The sequence below is a fragment of the Zosterops lateralis genome (genome assembly GCF_965231275.1).
Source record: "Zosterops lateralis genome assembly, chromosome: 3".
NCBI lineage: Eukaryota > Metazoa > Chordata > Aves > Passeriformes > Zosteropidae > Zosterops > Zosterops lateralis.
This window is the reverse complement of record NC_139764.1, coordinates 68,799,500-68,818,766: the sequence shown is the minus strand read 5'-3', so window position 1 is coordinate 68,818,766 and position 19,267 is coordinate 68,799,500. Positions and strand designations below refer to the sequence as shown.

The following is a 19,267-nucleotide window of genomic DNA, read 5'->3' as shown; positions in this document are numbered from 1 at the left end:
CCAGAAACATAAATAATTTTCTGAACACACAAGTTCTTTTTAACTAGAGTCACTAATGATAGTGGTTTTTCCAGAAGAGGGATAATACTAATTGCTTTAAAGACAGAGAAAAGAGAAGGAAGGGAAAAAAAAAAAAAAAAAAAAAACACACACCAAAAAAAAAAAAAAAAAAAAAGCCATCTTCTTTGTAGCTGTATTGGTAGTATTTACATCTTCAGTTTCATGGTTCTTACCTCCAAAACTCACTCAGTTAATGTTAAGTCATGGAGTCATAAAAGCTGTTGGTGCATGTAAGGAGTGACAAGTTTGTAAGTGGAACACAAATGGACTGAAACAGTGCAGAACTGGGCATCATCAAGCTGCACTGACCTGCATAATACAGCCCAGTACAAGTCTGTATCTGAGTGCACAGGACACCTGCTTGTCATTAGCAGCTGAGCCTCCAGCATCACTGTAAATATCAGGGAGCAAATTTACACCAGCTACAGTGATCAGGTGGCTTTTTTTTCTTTCAGCCCTACCATAACCATGGAATACTCTCAAGTATATGTGGGTCTCTGTTCACTTTTCACTATGTGCAGCACAACATCCTGAGGGAGCAGTAGAGTTTAAAAATCTGACTTGAAGGCCAAAGAGATGAGACTGAATTAATGTAAAATACCCATCTCTTGTTTCCAGGAAAAAACAAACCATAATGATTAACAGCATTACTAAATATGCAAGTATCTAAAGTTAATCTAAGTAATCTCATAGACCCCAAAGCTGTAGTAGTAATCTGCAGGATTTTTCCCCCTATTAACATAAAGAAAATAGTACTTAAGTTAATCTACTACTTTGGAAAAATAAACCATTAGGTGGAAAGATGCTGGCAAAGAAAAGCTAAGTGAACTAGCTTTGCTGTGAAATTTCAGTAATCTTCCTTCCGGCCTTGGCTGCCAGACTGATGCTGAGGAAAAGCTTAAACATCCTCCCTCCCCTGTGCATATTATTACATGCCTCTGGAACTTTTTTCTTCTGCTCTGTTATTCTCTTTCTTTGTGAGCTCTCACGAAAGAAAGGGAATAGATTATAATAATATTGTAGCACCAATGCTATTGTGTTTGCAGTAGCCTTAGTCCAAGATAATGATTTGATTAGCATGGCTTTTTCACTTACTGGAATTAAAGATACATGGATTTTTCTGGGATTCTGTGCTTTCAGGATGATTTTTTTTACCTTCTTTCTTCAGCTGTATCTCTTTGCAGAGAAGTTGGAGGTTTAAAATAGGTATAGAGCCTTCACTATTAGCCAAGGGCAAAAAATTAGTTCAATGAGTCATCACAGTAATTCCTGCAGATATTTGTTATCTGTGTCCTATGCAATGCATTTGTTCAAAAGGGCCATTGTTCCTTAAACCACTGATTATAGTTCTTCTAAATGTTTTCCCTGCAATGTGGTTGCTATGAATGAGGTTTGACATTTCCAATTTTGTTATTTGAATGGCCTCAAGGAGGCTTTGAAAAATTCAAATGTGCAGAATATGAAATGCTTAACAAGAATATTAAAGATAAACCAATAGTTCGTGGTGCAGTGAAGCAGCAGACTGATTTAGTGGATTCTAGCAAATGGAAGAATTTTACTGGTGTTGAATTACATTTTAAAAAGTTTTATTGTTTTAATTAAATTATTGATAGAGCTGCATTTTCTAAAATGCTGAAACTTTTCCTGTCTTTCTTCTATGGCTTCTTTTCCTTCTTGTTCTATATAACACCCAGAAGTTATGTGTGTTGGAAGCAGCCATAACAGATAAGCAGAGCTATTCCCTTTGCTTGGGGTGGGGAGAAGGTTAAAATCTTGATCTTACTGATTCTAGTGAGAATTTTGCTCTCAGCCTTGAATCAAAAAAATCACCCTTTAGTACAGCTGAGTTTAAGTTTCCTAACAGAAGCAATAATTGTAACTGCTTAGGTACATCTGTATCACGCTTAGAATCTTACAGGTTGTTTAAAGGGGAGCAAAAAAGATCCTTTTCTGAGTTAATTCAGACAATGCAAAAATGAAATAAAATCTTTTAGATATAGAGATTTGTTTATTCCCCCCTTGTCCATTTTGCAGCAAAACTTGATGTGGTTCATATATTTGATCTTTGTATTATAAAATCTTTACTCTCCTTACTAGAAGGAAAAGATAAAATTATTTTTACCTTATAAAATAGAAGTGGTTTCACTTGTTGCTAGAATTTGTTTCTGTTCCATTAAACTTCCAGTACTTGTAATTTTGTATTTCAAAATGTATATATTTTAATGTGAAAATAATTATTTTTGCAACAAAGCAGTGCCTAGAGAGAATTTTTCATCCCATGTGCTTCTAATATATATTAATTTTTTGTTGATGGACTTGTGATAGACCTTTTTGTTTTGCATATGTGAGTGATTTTCAGCTTATTTCTTTGCTTCGATAATTGCAAATGAGACTTCAGCTTTTAGATCTGGAATTTCAGTTTTGCAGATGATATTCATACTGGTGGTTTATCACAGCAGTGTGTCTTCTCTGTATCACAGACAATAGTAAATACAGCTTTGGCTCGAGGAAAGCTATTATTTTTTTATTTTTTTTTTGTCTCTGTAGAAATACTGCAGCACAGTCCAGCTTGATTCTGGAATAGACTACAGGAAACGAGAGCTTCCGGCTGCTGGAAAACTTTACTACCTGTAAGTTTATTTATGATATTGTATTTGCTCTCTTTTTCCTTCTTATTAGCCAATAATTTCCTATTCAATGGGAAATGAAAAATGTATAGTAGAATTAGCAGGGTGTGACTTTTCCTTTCTTTGCCTTCTGGTCCATTTTGTTCAGCAAACCGCCTTCCATTATGCCTTGATATTAACTTCATTAAACTACATTTTCGGTATCCACACTTGCATCATTTAGAATGTGTGTCTGAATAAAAACTAATTAGATTTTTTTGGGGAGGTGTGGTGTTTGGAGAACTGAAGTGACAGATGGTTAGAAAGTGATGAATATCCTCTTGTAAGAGATTGTACAATTCTCTTATAATAGAAGAACATCCTTATTGTATTTAAGTAATTAAGTATTTATAGAAATCCAGTGACAAGGATTCATTTAATTTTGGGTGTTTCCAATGCTGTGGATTAAAAAACACAACACCCTTCTGTTTTGACAGATTTTTTTGTTTATCATGACAAAATTTCTTTAGCACTTTATATTTGCAAATAAGTATATTTTAAAATATATTCACAGTTGTGTTTCTGGTTGCAGCATAAATCTGCCTAATAGGAACATCCTCTTTAATACTTTGCACCTTTGCAATGCAAACATTTTTCTGTCTTGTATTTTCTCTTGTATTATTTAATCAGTGACAACCTGAACAAAGCAGACTACAATAGCTTAATATTAGATTTATAATGGCTGTACCTTTGAAATACTGATTTAAAAGTCATGTTTCCATTAAGAAAAATGGGGTATTTTCATTGTTATGATGGGTGTTTGAAACCAAGTATGTCCATGCTACTTTTTAATGCATTAGATGTTGTAGTTATTTGTCTGGAAGGAGGAATACTGCTCAATAGAACTACAACTGGTAACTCTCTCTGCTTTTGAAAAGAAGTGTCAGAGTTTCATATATGGAAAACAAGTCCAATGCAAGTTCTGTATCCTCAAACTGTGGCTGTATGAAATTGAGAAAAGTAGCTCTTGTTCTGTATTCTTGCCTGGCTCCACTTGCTCTGTGCTTTGTCACATCTGCTCAGAAGTACTTTCTGAAGCCACTACTGATACCCACTGATAGTTCAGAGTGCTGCTGTCCCTGCCTGTGGTGCTGCTCCTTGTGCCTGCTGCACTCTGTGACTTTCTGTTGGACACTTGGTGGAGAGCACCTGTCCCATTCTTTTCTCACTCTCCATACTCTAAAGAAAGGAAAATGATCTTTGTGGTTTCTAGGGGGTAATAGGCCACACATGGTACCCGTGGTGTCAGCTCTCAGAGGAGAAGCAATACAAACAAGCTCCAGGAGTAGTACCCAGCCAAAATATTTCATTGTGTTCTGCTGTAAAACTTGTGATCAAGTGAATTGCAGAGATTGGCAGTAATTCTGTCTTATGCTCTCTTACTGGAAAGATGTTGGTTGCCTTCAGACTTGATGTGTAAATCATTAGGAAGCAGTGGGGCTAAAAATTATTTTAAAAACCCCATAGCTGACAATGGAATTAGGTACTTATTTTTTTGTCCTTTTTTCTTCTGAAGGAATCTAATTTATTCTTCTATTCAAACTGGTTCATTGGAGTTTTCAACACTAGAACTAGCTTAGTATGTGAGGATTCCTTTTTGTTCAGTCTATTTTAGAATTAGGTAGTGTACAGTAGTTTGCTACAGATTTCTGAAATTTAATTAGCAGTTGAAATGAACAAGAAAATGTTCTTGTTCAACATGTATATGTTCTTCTATTCATGGCTATAGTATCATTGCCACTTTTTTTTAAAGAATCCTCTTGATGCTTCATAAGTTGTGTAGTCCTGTCTTCATTTAAAATATGTAACTGGGGGCTGCTAAAAACTGTTTTGTACTCATCTGGGAGCAGTCAGTGTAGCACGATTACAAGATGCCTGATCAAAGCAACTTCATCAATCTCAGACCCAGGTGTCTATTTTCAAAACAAACTTTCTTGGCAATTAGGTACAAATATCCACCTTAGCAACATATTCACCTGTTTATTCTGATAGCCTTTCAATTGAAATTTCTGTTACTGATATGCACGCACATACTGTCTGAGACATATACAGATATATCGAGACATATGTATTTATATACACATGCACACACTCTTTACCCCCTTTTATGGCCTTTTTTTCCCTGATGTTGTCTGTTCTTTTTCATTTATCATTTTGTCAGAGGAATGCATAACACCTCTATCAATGTTGAGAGAAACTTCTAGAATTTTATGTAACCTCCTAGTCAGAAAAGGTTTTAAAGTCTTCAAAGTTGCACTTTTATGAGTTTGTGAGTTTTTTTAATTTGTTTTCCCAAATTCTTTGTATCCACAAGGTTTGTCATCATTAAGCTTTAGCTAAAAAGTAGTTACTTCAGTTCTGCTGTTAACAGTTTAAGGTGCTTAAGGCCTAATGAGCAGGAGAATGTTTGTTTAACAAGCTGATACTCATTTGTCAGTTAAGAGGATATCTAGAACTGTGTGAAGCGGTGTGACTTCAAGATCTATAAAACAAGACCTCAGACCAAAAGAGTTTACACAAACTTCAGTGAAACATTATATATCCTAGTTCTAGTTCGTTGTCTACTGTAACATTAATTTACTATTCTCAACTAGAAATCTTATGTATCTGTCCATCTTTAAGAATAAATCATGGAAAGGTTGGCTCTATAACCTGTTCAGTGATTAAAAAAAGTTCTGTGACTGGACTGATTTTTTAATTCTTGTGGCCCAGAAGATGAATGTAAACTTCACTTCAGCTGTCAGCAAAATATCAGCCCAGATATTTTGCAGTTTGCCACCTGTAGTTGATCTTTTCCCAAGCAGTATTGGGAACAGAGGTTGGGAAACTGCTAAAACTGCTAATGCAGAGATAATAGCGGTATTTTTAATTTCACAGTTTAATTTTGCAAATTGTTTGGTCAATACAATCGGTTGACTTGACACAGCACCACCCCCCTAAAAAAAAGAAAAACCTGCTTCAACATCTAATTTCACAAAGTCCTCTCTCAGAAATTTCAAAGGATACTTCTTCAGGTGCTTGACTGCCTTGCTTTGCCTTGTCTATTTGCTCTTATTTTGCATGCAAGATACAGCCAGAATCCTTTTTTCTCATTGTGTACACATAGTGTTAATGGATCTGCTCTGCCTGTATTGCCTCATTACTGGAAACAGCTCAAAACACAGAAGTCTTTCAGTATATGCAAATAAGGCAGAATCATCTACCTGAGAGTTAATATTCTCTACTTTTAAGTGTATTCTAAATGTAATGTTTGTATTTAGAGCATAACATCCTGTTCTCTTTTTTTTATGGGCAAAAAGCTAAGCAGGCTCAGGCAGCTGTTTGATGTTGGCTTCAAGTGTTATTAATTTCATATTCTATTATTCTTTTCACTGTAGCACAAGTGAAGCTGATGTGGAGGCTGTCATGGATAAGTTGTTTGATGAGCTGGCTCAGAAACAAAATGATTGTACGTAAGTTAATTTCTCTTGAAAGAGAATACATTTAGAACACAATGCCCAATCTCCACTGACCAATTAATAAGTTCCATTGCTGTATATGGGTTGATGCCACACTCAAGTGGCAGTCATTGTATCAGCATTTTGTCTAATTTATGTGTTGAATCATGTGCTATTATTCATGAAGCTATGCATTTCCTATCTGTAAGAGATGAATTTTATAGTAATTATCCAGAGAAGATTGAGTCTTTGTTCATGTTCCCATAGTAACTAGACCAAGGATTCTAAAAGTGCAAGGCAGAGAGCTGAGGCTGAATAAAGCGTGTGGAACCATTGCAGACTTCACGTTTGAAGAGCTGTGCGACAGAGTGAGTACCCAGTCCAATCAGTTAATGCTCAGACTTTCCACAGTTTAAAAAAAAAATTCAAACCACACAAACTTGCTATTTTCCCAAGTTGCACTAAATTAAAAAGCCTTTCTTAAAAAACCTTGATTAACAGAAATATTTTTAATTTAATGGGGAAAAAAATCCCTTTCTTCAAAAGAACCATACTAATTTTCTTTTAAATGATACAATAAATTCACTCTTAGGTGTATCACAGATTATCTTCAATAATCCTAGTATAATATATGCCTGGCCTAACATCATTGCTGGTACATGAGTGGTGGTAATATCTCAATATGTAAATAGCAGTCAAATGCTGTTTTTATAATCTGGGGTTTCAGTTTTGGTACTCAAGCCAAGGAGTAGCGATCCTGGAACCACTAGAGTAACACTGCTGTTCCATGCTTTGGTTTCAACTGCATGTACAAGGAGTGTTTAATCCCACACCTTCTCAAAATATGCCAGATTTTGCTAAATACTGCCACATTCTCTGCTTAAACATGTGAGATGTGAATCTTGAGAAGTTCTCCTTGTGTTTGTATTACCCAGGGGGTTGATGTCTGAAGTTGCTGTTACATGATCACAACCCTAAACTGGGCCAATAGACTTCTGATTCAGGATAGTGACCAGTCTTTTGGTGATAACATTATGCTTTCACTTCCTTGCAGCTACAGGATTGATAACTATTTGGACAGAAATTTCACTGGTCGTGTTTCAGACTGTAGGTTGTAGACTGCTGGTTTTCAGTTTCAGACTTCAACCGAAAAGCCATCTGTAAGAGTGGAGGTGTGTCATGGGTAGAATAGCTTGCTTTTCACTAAAGGTTTTCAGACTTTTTCTGCCTTGCTCCTCTTAAAGTATGGGGAAGCTATGCTGTCAGCAAATATTGGTACAATTCTTTAGTCCAGTAAATGCCTTATGTACTTAAATGGGAAAATAAGTTGCTTCTAAGTGGAAGTGCTCTGATTAGCTCACATGTCAGTGGTCTGAAGGTTCTTACACTGTTCAAGAATTATTTGGGGTTCAGATCATCTTGGCATAATGGAGCTGAGGGTTTTGGTTTGCGCTCAGAGCAAGTAAAGAGAAGCCCTTATGAAATGTTAATCATCGTTTAACAGTATTGTTCTTACATGGATCGCCCAGGACTTAGGAAATCTTGCTGTCTCAATTCAGATGCCTTCTGCAGATGTGTTATGGTAGTCTCTTACAGCAAAATCACATGCTTAAAACTAAAACAACATGGCAGACAGTAAATGGTTTTCTTTTGACAACTTCCTCAGTTGTCGCTGATTTTTCTCTTCAGATCACTGATGTATCTTCATAAATATTACATTAGTATGTTGAATAGGGGTATCAGTGTGCTCCCTTCATAGGCAGAAAAGTATAGTCATGAACTTCAGAACTGTCTATTAAATTTAGATGAATGTGATTTTTTTTTCATTACTGTAAACTTTTGCAATGATTCATAGCAATGGTAGAAAATCTCCTTCAGTATGAGCTGCATTTAGGACCTTGCCTGCCCCACTGCTCTGTTTGCCTGCCCTGCTGCCATTGAAATCTGCTAAAAGGAAAAATTCAAGAAAGGAAAAATGGAGCTGTCAAGCCTTGAAACCCTCTTCCTTTTCTTCATGAATTCTTTTAAGTTCTGATGGAAAAACTTTACCATGCAGTGTCTTTTTTAAACAGTCAGAGTTGGGAAATTGCTCCAACTCATATCACGGAAGACATAGGGAGGATCCAGAAGAGTCCACTGGTGTTTTATAGCAAAATATAACCCAAAATGAGGAGACGTTCAACATGACAGGAAGTATAAAGTAATTTATATATATTCCAGTAAGCTTGCTAATAGTGAGAGTGATTTGTAGAGGGATAAAGCAGAAATCTGTAGGGGACGTAGCAACAAGGTATTTGCTACTTATTGTTAAGCCAAATGGTAGATAAGTTGACAGGCATTGTAAGTGCTGCTATGAAAAAAAGGAAAGCAGAAAGCTGGAAATGACGTAATGAAAAGCAAGATTGACAAAAAAAAAATACTGGAGGGGAATTCTTTGGATTTGCATGGAGCGAATCTGCAGATTTCTTTGTGCAGAACATGGTGACAAAATTCCATGGGAAGGGGAAGGCAGATTTTACAAAGGGACATGGGGCAGGAAATCTTCCTCGCTGGAGCCTGTTGTAAGCAGGGTGAAGCTTAATTGACAGCTCAAGGAAAGCCTCCAGGTAGATAAATGAAATCTAAAGTTGATATTGTAGGAGCTCATTAAACTTGTAACAGAATTGAAAACAAGATTTGCTGTTGGTTTTGTTACAGTTTTAAGATGTGGCAGCAAGGATGATAAATGGGAAATTCTCATTAATGGGGGAAAATGAGACATAATTGCTATTATTGAAACCTTGTGGGACAATTCATAAAATAATAACACAGAACGGGTGCTTGCAGCCTACTTAAAGACAGAGTGGTTAAAAGAGGTGGAGAACAATGTGCAACATTGAAGGTACTGGTACCTGCCTTAAAGTTAATTAGTACTAGGTTCTTGAGTATATATCAGTCTACTAATTAACAAACCCAGAAGGAAAGTACTCATAGGGATCTCAAATGGAGCATGAGGTGGTTTGCTCCTTGAGCACTTGGCTATAAAAAGCATATAAAGAAAATACACCGTCGTATGTTAAGCTGTAGATGAAATTCAGAGGTGAAATGCAATTAGCCAGAAAATTGCAAATGATAATTTTCTAGCATAAAATGTACTACATCCAGTACAGGATCATTTGGTTGGAGCTTACAGTGATGAATTAATCTAGAAATTTGTGTTGTGTAGGAACAATCTTAATTTTCTAACATTTAATGAAACCAAAAGATATTCCAAACAGTGTAGCTGCATATATGAGTGTTCAGGAAGAGTAATTTTCAAAAAGCGAAAGGGAAGTGTGACTAACTGGAAAGGCAAGTGTAAACAACAACAACAAAAAGACCAACACAAACCCAAGAAGGACTCTCTGACGAGGAAGATGGTAGAAGTATTTCCTGTGTCACTGTTGAGACAGAATCAAATAATACTGAATGAATGGCAACTAGTTATGAAGTGCAGGAAAATTACAAAACAAAGGTTATGGGCAAGTATGTCCATTCAGAAAAAAGACTTAAGTAAAATTGGAGTTTTGATGGTTTATATTATCTGAATGTTACTGGCTTATTCTTAGCTGGAGATGGATAAACTTTTAATAACAATGTGGAAAAAGGAAAAGGTTTGGCAAAAAATTAGTGTTCTAGGTGAAGCAGAGTGAAATATCCATAGTGAAATAATTTTCAGTCTGTATTAAAAAGCAAGTAAAATTCACACATGCTTATGATGATGGGTGGAACTGCAGGCTGTTGGTGAGATTTTAGTCCAGGAAGAGTGATGGAGAAGCTGATTCTGGATGCATACAGTGGCTGACTAAAGAATGGAAATGAAATTAATTCTCCAGTCTCCTTGACTTTATAGGAAGGGTGGAGTTTTGAAGATGCTGTTCTTATTAGGAACATTGTGCAGTCTCAAGGAAGTATTTGTTAAATGGATTACTAAGTTAGTTAGCTAACCTGTAAAAAGAAATATTGCTGAAGGTTTGTTGTCTGTAGCATTCCTAATGAGCACATTTTTCTACTAAGCCCAGTATAACAGGTTTTTCTCCCCAGGAGTTTTGAATGTATGCTACTATTCTAATACAAATTTGCTGTAAATACAGAGTACTGCATGTATGGGGGGAGAAGCAATGAAGAAAAGAATCCTGTGTGCAGTTTATTTCTTATCAGAACTGATACTTTGGGGAAAGGGTTGGGTGTTTGTTTTTTGCGAGTTTGTTTCGTTTCGGTTTTTTTTACATCTAAGCAGACGCAGCCTCTTTTTTACTGTGTATTGGATCAAAACTGGATGCCATTTTAGGAGGAGGTTTTTGTGTTTGCGCTATGTACTAGTTTTTAGGCTTAGCCATCTCTAAAATACAGGAATTTGAAGTACACCGTGATCTTTCCTGGTTTTAAAGTGCCTGAAAGTAGTGATATGAGGGAGTCAGGGTCCCTGCTGCCTGTTGGCAGCTCTCACTGCCTCTGCACTGAACAAGTTCAGCAGCCAGCAGGGGAATGTGCCCAGTCCATCTTGAGGGAATAACCAGCTCTTACCCTCTCATACTTCTGGGAACTAGGCAATGTGCAGTCAGTTCAGACTGAGTTTTCCCAAGGCTTATAATTTCCTTGGATTTGAGGTGGGTTTCACAGGAAATGTATAGAAAGTTTCCCTCATACCAAGCAATCTTTCTTCCAAATTTGACATATCTGGTCCACATCATGGAAGTACTTACAAGTTACAGTATTGTCTTAGAGTTGCAGTAGTATTTTTTGAGTTTTCTGAAACTGTTGTACACCCCTGCTCATGTGGGTGTTAGCAATCATTGCAGCATGAGTGGGACAACATTGTACTCAAAACTTGATTCCTTTGGCTACCCATTACCCTCAAGGGTTGCAGAAAAGAGAGTAAATTATGCAAGAATCAACATGTGAAAGGATAGATGCTTTTGTTGTGCTGGCAAAATAGCTTATCACTCAAGGGACTCTGCTTTCACTTAGTGGCTGCAATCTGTCTTCTAATCTGGTCTTGGGTAACTGTTACAGTGCATTCCAATGGATGAATATCCAGACCTAAAAATCTACATTTTTCTGGTGTAGGATTAAGGAGATGTGCTTGTAATTTCTCAGGTAATTACTTAGTGATTTCTGTAATACAGTATTTCATATGAACAGCCTGTAAAACCTCTTCAATTTCACTGAAGTTTCCTTTGAAATAAAATCAAAATTCTGTTTTAACGGAAAATACCGAAACGTTTTCCACTTTGATATCACGTGATTTCATGAATGCCAGCTAATACATAATAGATAAAAATAGCAAATCAGCAATTGGTAACCTGATAATATTTGTAACATCTCCTAGCTTAAGTAGAATTTTCATAATAGCTGTTTTTAAATTAATACCTGGAGACCTTGGGAGTTAGAGTTGATACATTTCTGGTATTAGAATATTTCATTTCTGTTTCTTATGTTAGCATGAGACTTTTTCATGTTGAGAGTATAGAGAGTTATTTCTGTCTAAAATAATTCATCAGATATTGGTAATTACTGGTTGTCCATTAATGTTTATAAAAATGAAATACAGAGAATATATTGTATGCAGTGCTGATGGGATGTTGCAGTTGACTTGCTAAGCTATTGTGTGCATCAGCTTGTAAATTCTGGTTTCCCAGTTGAGGATAATCACAAGTTTTAGCTAACTTATCAAATTCATACACTTTGGTTGTTTTTCTTTTTTCTTTACTAGCTATGTGAACATGTGGAAAACCAACAAAATAAAAACTGGATAAGAGGATACTGATCTATTTTGGTTGCTTTAAAGCAAAGGAGAAGCAGTTTTTCAGACCTGACACAGCAGGGTTTATGTGTTTTTTTGTCATGGGCGTGAAGCCTTGTGAATGTGCTTCTCCAGTGTAACCAGCCAGGAGGACTCTGCTTGGTTTTTATCAAAATAAAATGTACCCACAGGAGGCTGGGACAGGCACCAGGCAGAATAGGGACATACAGTTCCCAAATTTTAATGCTAGCGTTGACTTTTCCCATTCTTTAGGGCCTTTAATTTATTTCTTCCAGTTTCTCCATCTATACAATGAGAGAGACACTACCAGTGGTGTTAGATTCTTGCAGAACATAATTAGTTAATTTGTTAAATGTATGAATGAAAGATCAACAGCTACCTTTAAAATAAAAATATATATATTAGCTTGGTGTGTGTATATATATACACACACACACACACGTAATTGTGCAAATATAGGTCTTACCCCATTTCAATGTGTTCATACATGAAGAACAGTGTTACACCTTAGGGAAAAAAAGCGCTCTCTGCTAGTTCCCTTTCTTCACTTCCCTTTTAAAATTTTCCTTGAAAACTGGTAACTGTGGCAGTTGGATGCGGTATAACTAACTCAGCCAACAGCAGACCTCCTGTGTATCTCATGGAGCTGTCTGCGGTGCTCCCCTGCCTTGTGCGCAGCAGCTGCTGCCCTCTGCCGGGAACGCCGCCTGCAGAGCCTGGGCACGGCAGCCTCCTCCTCACAGAGGCTCAGCTGCTTTGGGTCATGGATCCTCTGCCCTTTCCATTAGGTGATCCAATATATCCTTTCATCCAACTGCTCGGTACCAATGAATGTAGTGCCTTAACATGATACTAACCATCAGCAAACATACAATAGCATTAAAACTCTGAAAATAAATTTAATATCAGTATTTATGTTGTAAAAGCTTATTCTACTGTGGATTTGTTTTCCTTGTAGTTATTTAATGCTACTGGAATTGGCAAAATAGAATTTTTGTGTAGATTAACACAAGAAATAAGGGGTGAACAGTTTCTGTTAGGTTGTTGTTCCATTGCAGTGGACATGCTGTACAGACTAGGAGGAAGATGTGGTTCTTAACTTGAATAGCTTGCACTCCAAAGAAAAAGATGTAACTAAACTTAAACAAAAAACCAAAAAATGAAAAAAAAAAAACCAACCAAAAAAACCCCAAAAAAACCCCCCACAAAACCAAAACCAAAAAACAAAAACCCAAAAACAAACAAAAAAACCCCCTCACCATCTGCAAATGCATCAAGTGATTTAGAAATGCAAGTGTCTGTTTTTGATTTAGCTGCATTTATGGTTTAATGATTCTGAGTAATTTTGAGGGAACTGTCTTCATTAAAAGCTGCTTAATGTTTCCACAGTATAATTCGATGTCATCTTTAGAACTGTAGGATTATCAGGTATAGGTGTAAATAAACATACCACAGGTAAGCAGTATTTCCAGTTAGCTTTCAGAATCAGAGTGTTCCTTAGTTTGTGATCTTAAGTTTTATTCCCAAGAGATTAGCTTTTGCAGCTTAAGTTCTAGACTGAGAGTCTGTCTTTTATTAGCTACATTTGTTTTAAGGATTTAATCAGGTGCTTTACCCCTCAAAACTTTGCCTTATCTTATTCTCAAGCATTTTTTATAAAATAAACTCAAGAAATTTATTTCAGGTGGAAATATTGCAGGTAGTTTGTTAGTCAAACCACCTTTCTGGTTTATATTTTATGTGTATCAGAGCTTAATTTTTAGAGAGCACTCTTTTCAGTGAAAGCTGCATAAACCTTGAGGGTTTAGATCCTATGCTTTATAGACCAGGTAATACAAGATGTTTGAAGCTGATTGGAGTTTTAAAGGTTTGCCTTTTTCATTTAATTTTTTTTGTTTCTTAAATTCTTGAATGTACTTCTCTCTCTTTTTTCAAAGCCTTTTTGATCATGTTTTTGAAATCTTAACAGTAAGTGTAAATATTTAAATAGGCCTATAAATTTTTTAAGCCTTAACTATTTTTGGAGACCCTTTCATTGATAATGCTGTACTTTGGAGTTGGAACAGGAAACTTAGCATTGAGAGCTTTTAGAGCAGAAACATGCCTTTTCCATGCTTCCAGTATTCAGCCAGCTTTGAGCATATTGTTTAAATAAATACATAAATAAATAAAAGAACAGGAAATTACAAGCATCTTCTTAAGAAGAAGAGCAAAGATCTGGTACAACTTGCCACTGTGAAAAATGTGACTAAAAAGCTTTTGCAGTAAGAACAAGTAAAATTATTTCTTAACAGGATTCTGTGGTGTGATAACCTGAGAAGAGGCTGTGTTGATACAAAAAATATCTTTTACTCCAGGGTTTACAGATCTTAGATTTCTGCTCTCCTGGTTGGAACTAGATGATCTTAAAGGGATCTTCCAACCCATTCTGTTGTATGGTTCTATGATTTGCACTGCTATCAGTAGCTTTAAATCTTTTAACCAAGTTAGCCATGCCCTACCTCTTCACATTTTTATTTAAACTTTAGCATGCTGTGGCATCATATATGATGCCTTGGCTTTTTCTATGCCTTTCTTGGAATTATGATCTTGACACATTATCTCAGTGCTCTGTTTTATGAGCCTCACTAGGGATAGTATATTGTTCATTTGCAAACAACAGAGCTTTATATATTTTTTTTGTTTATACTTAATGATTAAGTTGTAAATATTATCTGTTCTTAAACTGGGTGTTGCCTTTGGGAAGTTTTGGAGTGTCAAGAGGGTCTGCACAAAATTATAGCTACTGTCAATCACGAATCTTTAGGACTGGCTGGAACTGGCCCTGGAATATCTTGCAACATCAACAAAAAAAATACATATTGAGATGACATATCCTTTTCTATCATATGTAAAACATTCTGTATTCTTCAGACAGTCTCTGAAAGGTGATATAGTGGGCCACTGATGAGTCAACAAAGAAAAAAAGATGCTTTATATTATAATTAAATGGACTATATAATAGAAACAGGAGATGACTAAAACAGCCCACAGAGAGCTCCAAATAATAAGCATCCTACTTGAACTGAGATGATGATAGCTGAAAATGCATTAAGTAGACAGAGAAACAAAAACAAATGAAGGTGAGAACTCAGTCAAGCGGGTTGAAGTGGAGTAAACACTTTGTCAGGAGCATAGCCTGTGTTAGTGCTAATGCATTTTGCATTAGCCTGTAAAATACTGACTCTTGGCATCGGAGCTAATGACAAAAATCCACAACAATTTTACAGTATATACACATGCAGGAACAATAATACCATAAAAAAGATTCTTATCTGTTAATGTTTTGAATTTTTAAAATAATATTATAGCATGTGAAAGAGCTGGTAACAAATGGTAAGTGACAGTCATTACATAGATGTCTTACTGTTCTGCAGTTTAGTTTTGGTCAGTAATCGATGGAACAAAAGAGATCAGACAGTACCAGAAACACACGCCAAATGAAGTTATTTTTGCGGTGTTATTCAGAGGATGAGATTAATCAGACTAAACTTTTAGTAAGAAGATTACATATATATGTATCAATGTTAGGAGGATTTGTGGCTTCTTTAGCAACTTCAGAGGAAGAAATACCTTCATGTATGCTGCTGACTATAGGGAAATACTTTTTGTGATTGGTTGAGATTCACAAAATAAATTTCAGCCCTGGAGGGTTATACAGAAGACAGTGCTTTGTGTCTAAAATTGTGTACCTTTACTCTTGTTACCAAGTCTGAGCTGGTGTTGCTGGCAGTGGGGACCCAGCCAGTGCTTGCTGCAAGGAGAGGGAAAAAGGGCCTGAAGGCAGTAAGACAGTGCTGTGAAGGTGAAAGGAGGGCTGTGGGCTGCTGGAACAGCAGAAATTTGCTCCTCGGTGGAGCTTCTGTATATGGATCATACAGCCAGAGCCTCCAGCAATAGCACAGTCTGGACTTGAACCCATTTCCCTGTCTCTGTTCCTGTGCGGCAGAGGTGGTGTGTGGGTGCTTGTGCTAGCCTCATGCCAGGTTTGGGGGGCAGCAGGGTAATGAGAATGTGAGTTGAGAAGCTGTCAGGGTGCTCCTGCATCTTGGTCTCTTACATTTGGAGCATTTTGAGTTAGCTGGTGGGTTAGAAGTTTTGGAGCAAGAAGGGCGCATAGAAACTGGGCCAATAGCAAGGTCAGAGGTATACAAAAAAGGGCTTTAATCTGTCACCAGAGCATTTGCAAATTTGCTAGCAGTTCCACTTTTTACACTGAGTAAGACAGAAGGAAATTAGAGGACTTCCCAAGATGAGAGTAAGTCATGTTAGGAACAAGATTAAAAGCTTTGTCTTTATCTCCAGGACTGTCTCTAAACTCCAAAAGCAGGGAGTTTTGAGAACTCCTCTATGTAAGGGACTACAGCTCACATCAGCTGAGCCATATGTAACAGCAGAATGACTGACTTGGCATTTCAGTTGTGTCTCAGTAGACTTCAGTCTTGTCAGGGACTGGTACCAAATTTACTCTAATAAAGTACTCATATGCTGCTAGACTCAGATCTTTTCACGTGTAAGATTTGGAGTCTCCAAAGGCACATTTCTGCCAACATTTACAGAATGTTATCATTTAGTGTTGGTCTAGATGTTTCAAAGTTCTTGTTAAAGCTTGAAATTATCTGCCATTTATGCCCTTAATTAGAGGACTTCTTGAATTGCTTGCTTTTTGCACTGCTGAAATAGACTGGATTCCTGTTTGACTGATAAAGATGCATATTGTAACCTTCCATGAACCATGATCTTATGTCTGCATGAAAAGCAGTATAAGTATTACATCTTCCATTCTTCCTACTTGAAATGCATTAGCCTTATTTTTGTTTTTTGCCTGTTCCTTCTCACTACCCAGGTTTTCATTTCTCCTGTTTGGATATCCACCAAACAAGGTACCCACCAAGTTCTTACCTCTATAGCTCATTAGTTGGGCACTTCAGTTTGCCCTCTTTGCAAAAGTTTGGACACTTTAATTTTTAGTTATATATTTATTTATTTTAGGAATCAGCTTTGAATATCTGTTACTTTGAGATGAGGAGGGTGTATTGGTATGGTTTGAGAAAGTGTGCCACACTGGGGCAGAGCAGAACAATTCCTCAGGGTTTTGGGTTTCAGCAGAAGACTGCTCGGGCTCTTCATGTGATAAAAGAATGAATCAGCATAGCAATGATGTCTGTAATTTCTTACCTAAAGGGAGACATGAGAAATTCTTAACCTTTCTCGTGTACTGCTGTTCTCTCTTGCAGGCACTCATCACACAGGCATACTTGATCTCTGTGTTTAACAGTACTCCAGTCCTAAGTATGGAATAAAATTACCCTTACCTAAACTATTTGTTTATCACTAATCTTAAAATCTCTGGCAGTATCTTGGTTCTGTTGCTTTTAGTGCTCCCATTGTTTTCTTTTGCACTTGATACTCTGGCTGTCCAGATGTATCACTTCTATCTGGTGGCAAGGTGTCCAGTGAGTTTGCACTGTGTTGTTTCCATTCATCAGTTCCTTTTGCTTTCTTGAACCTTTTCCTGTTGTATTTCATCAAAACATTTTGAACCAGCTACTGTGGTTTATCTAGGTAAGATTTTGTTTTTTCCAGAGGTGTTGCAGAAAGTTTTGCTGGTGGCCCATGATGAGCTTTTGGTTTCTGATGACTGAGTCCATAGTAGTAACTAGGGGACTGAAATGGAGGGAGAAAATAGGCATTAAATATTATTCTAAGGGGAGAATGTAGCATATACTACTCTTAAACATTGCTCAGAAGAATTGAAAAGTTTTTGTAATAATTCTTTTCCGTAGATGCTACAGGGAAATTGCGTGCTTGGGAATGGGAAAGCAGGGTGATTCATGAAACTGCAAGTGGTAGAGCTGGTGGAGAATGAGAGGCTTTAATACCTGCTTGGAAAGTTAACTTATTCCCATTAGTTTTCAGAAGAACTTCTGGAATGCCATCAGGGCTTCTCTCTCCTGTGCTTGCGTAGAGACCATTTCTACAAGTTTTTTTATTCTAGTGTCTAAACAAAACCCAAAGTCCTGTTCATGGGCAGCTATTAATAATTGCTTAAAATAACTTCTTGCAGAAGGGTTCTAGTTAAGAAGTTACATTTGGCCTACAACATATTAGTCTCACAATTTCAGTTAGAGAAAATATTTTGTATTTACTGGTTTTAAGGTAATAGCAATATTGCAGTGCTTTATAGCAGTATTATACTTGGTACCAGACATGGTACATGTCATTAGCTGGGAAGGAAATTGTGACCATGCAAAATGCTGCTGAACTTGTTCTCTGCAGTGGCTGCAGACAAGATGCTGAAGTATTTGTACAAGTAAAACTGATGGAATGAGTTCAGGAGTACAAATTTTAATAGCTCATGATAAAGTACTGCCTGTGGTACTGATAGGATAGATCTTGCAGAAAAAGATACCTTCCATGTAATGAAAAAGTAATTTTAGAGGAATGTACTTGAATGAGCTACTACTATTGGTGCATATTTTCTGTTGATGGTTTAGATACAGAAAGAGAAACTAATGAGTGCTTCTTGAAGATTTCATCATTACAGGAGAAACCATGAACAAAGGAACTGCTGCAGAATTGTACTTTTGTCTGTTTCCTCTTGTTTTCTGTATTTACAACATAAGATTTATTCAGTCTGGATTACTTCTGGCTGAACTAAATGCAGGTCTACTTAGGATTTATTAACTAGCCTATGAATTTGCACTTAAAAATCTTGCTGTTGGAAAGCATCCTAATAGCTATTCAAATTCGTTATGCTTTAGGTTGAAATCACATGTCTTCTATAGATTATGGTTTATAGTAATTATTTTATTTGAGGTTGTAAGAGAGAGATCATAATGTTGTCTGGGTGCAGAAGAGCCACATTTTTAACTCTCACTGTTCATGTAAAGCCAGCAGTGTGAACGCTCATGTGTACCTATGACCCTAAGGGCAATCGAGCATTCCTCAAGTGAGATATGATGGAATAAAAATATGGTCAGGACTTTACAGCTCTCTTCTGTTACTGCAGTATGTCAAGATACAATGTTTATGTGTCATTCTGTCATGGGTTTCCATTGCTTATGATTTGTTTTGTTTCAGCCTCTTGGAGCCAGCGACTATTTGGAAATATCAAAGCATTTTGACACAGTGTTTGTTCGTGACATCCCACTTCTTACAACAGCAAAAAGGACACAAACTCGTCGTTTCATTACTCTTATTGATACCTTTTATGAGCATAAGGTGAGAACCAAACCTTTCCTATATGCATAGAAATAATATTGGAGGTCCTAAAACTG

The 19,267-nt window shown here is 36.7% G+C and overlaps 1 protein-coding gene across 1 annotated transcript in view; it reads left to right on the top strand.

The window, feature by feature from the left end:
* AFG1L (AFG1 like ATPase) overlaps positions 1-19,267 on the top strand; it is a 61,346-nt gene that overhangs the window by 39,383 nt on the left and 2,696 nt on the right. Inside the window, exons 8-11 of the mRNA XM_083857721.1 lie at positions 2,608-2,690; positions 6,104-6,174; positions 6,431-6,531; positions 19,071-19,211. Coding sequence (XP_083713847.1) covers positions 2,608-2,690; positions 6,104-6,174; positions 6,431-6,531; positions 19,071-19,211 — 396 coding nt within the window. The remainder of the gene's footprint in view (positions 1-2,607; positions 2,691-6,103; positions 6,175-6,430; positions 6,532-19,070; positions 19,212-19,267) is intronic.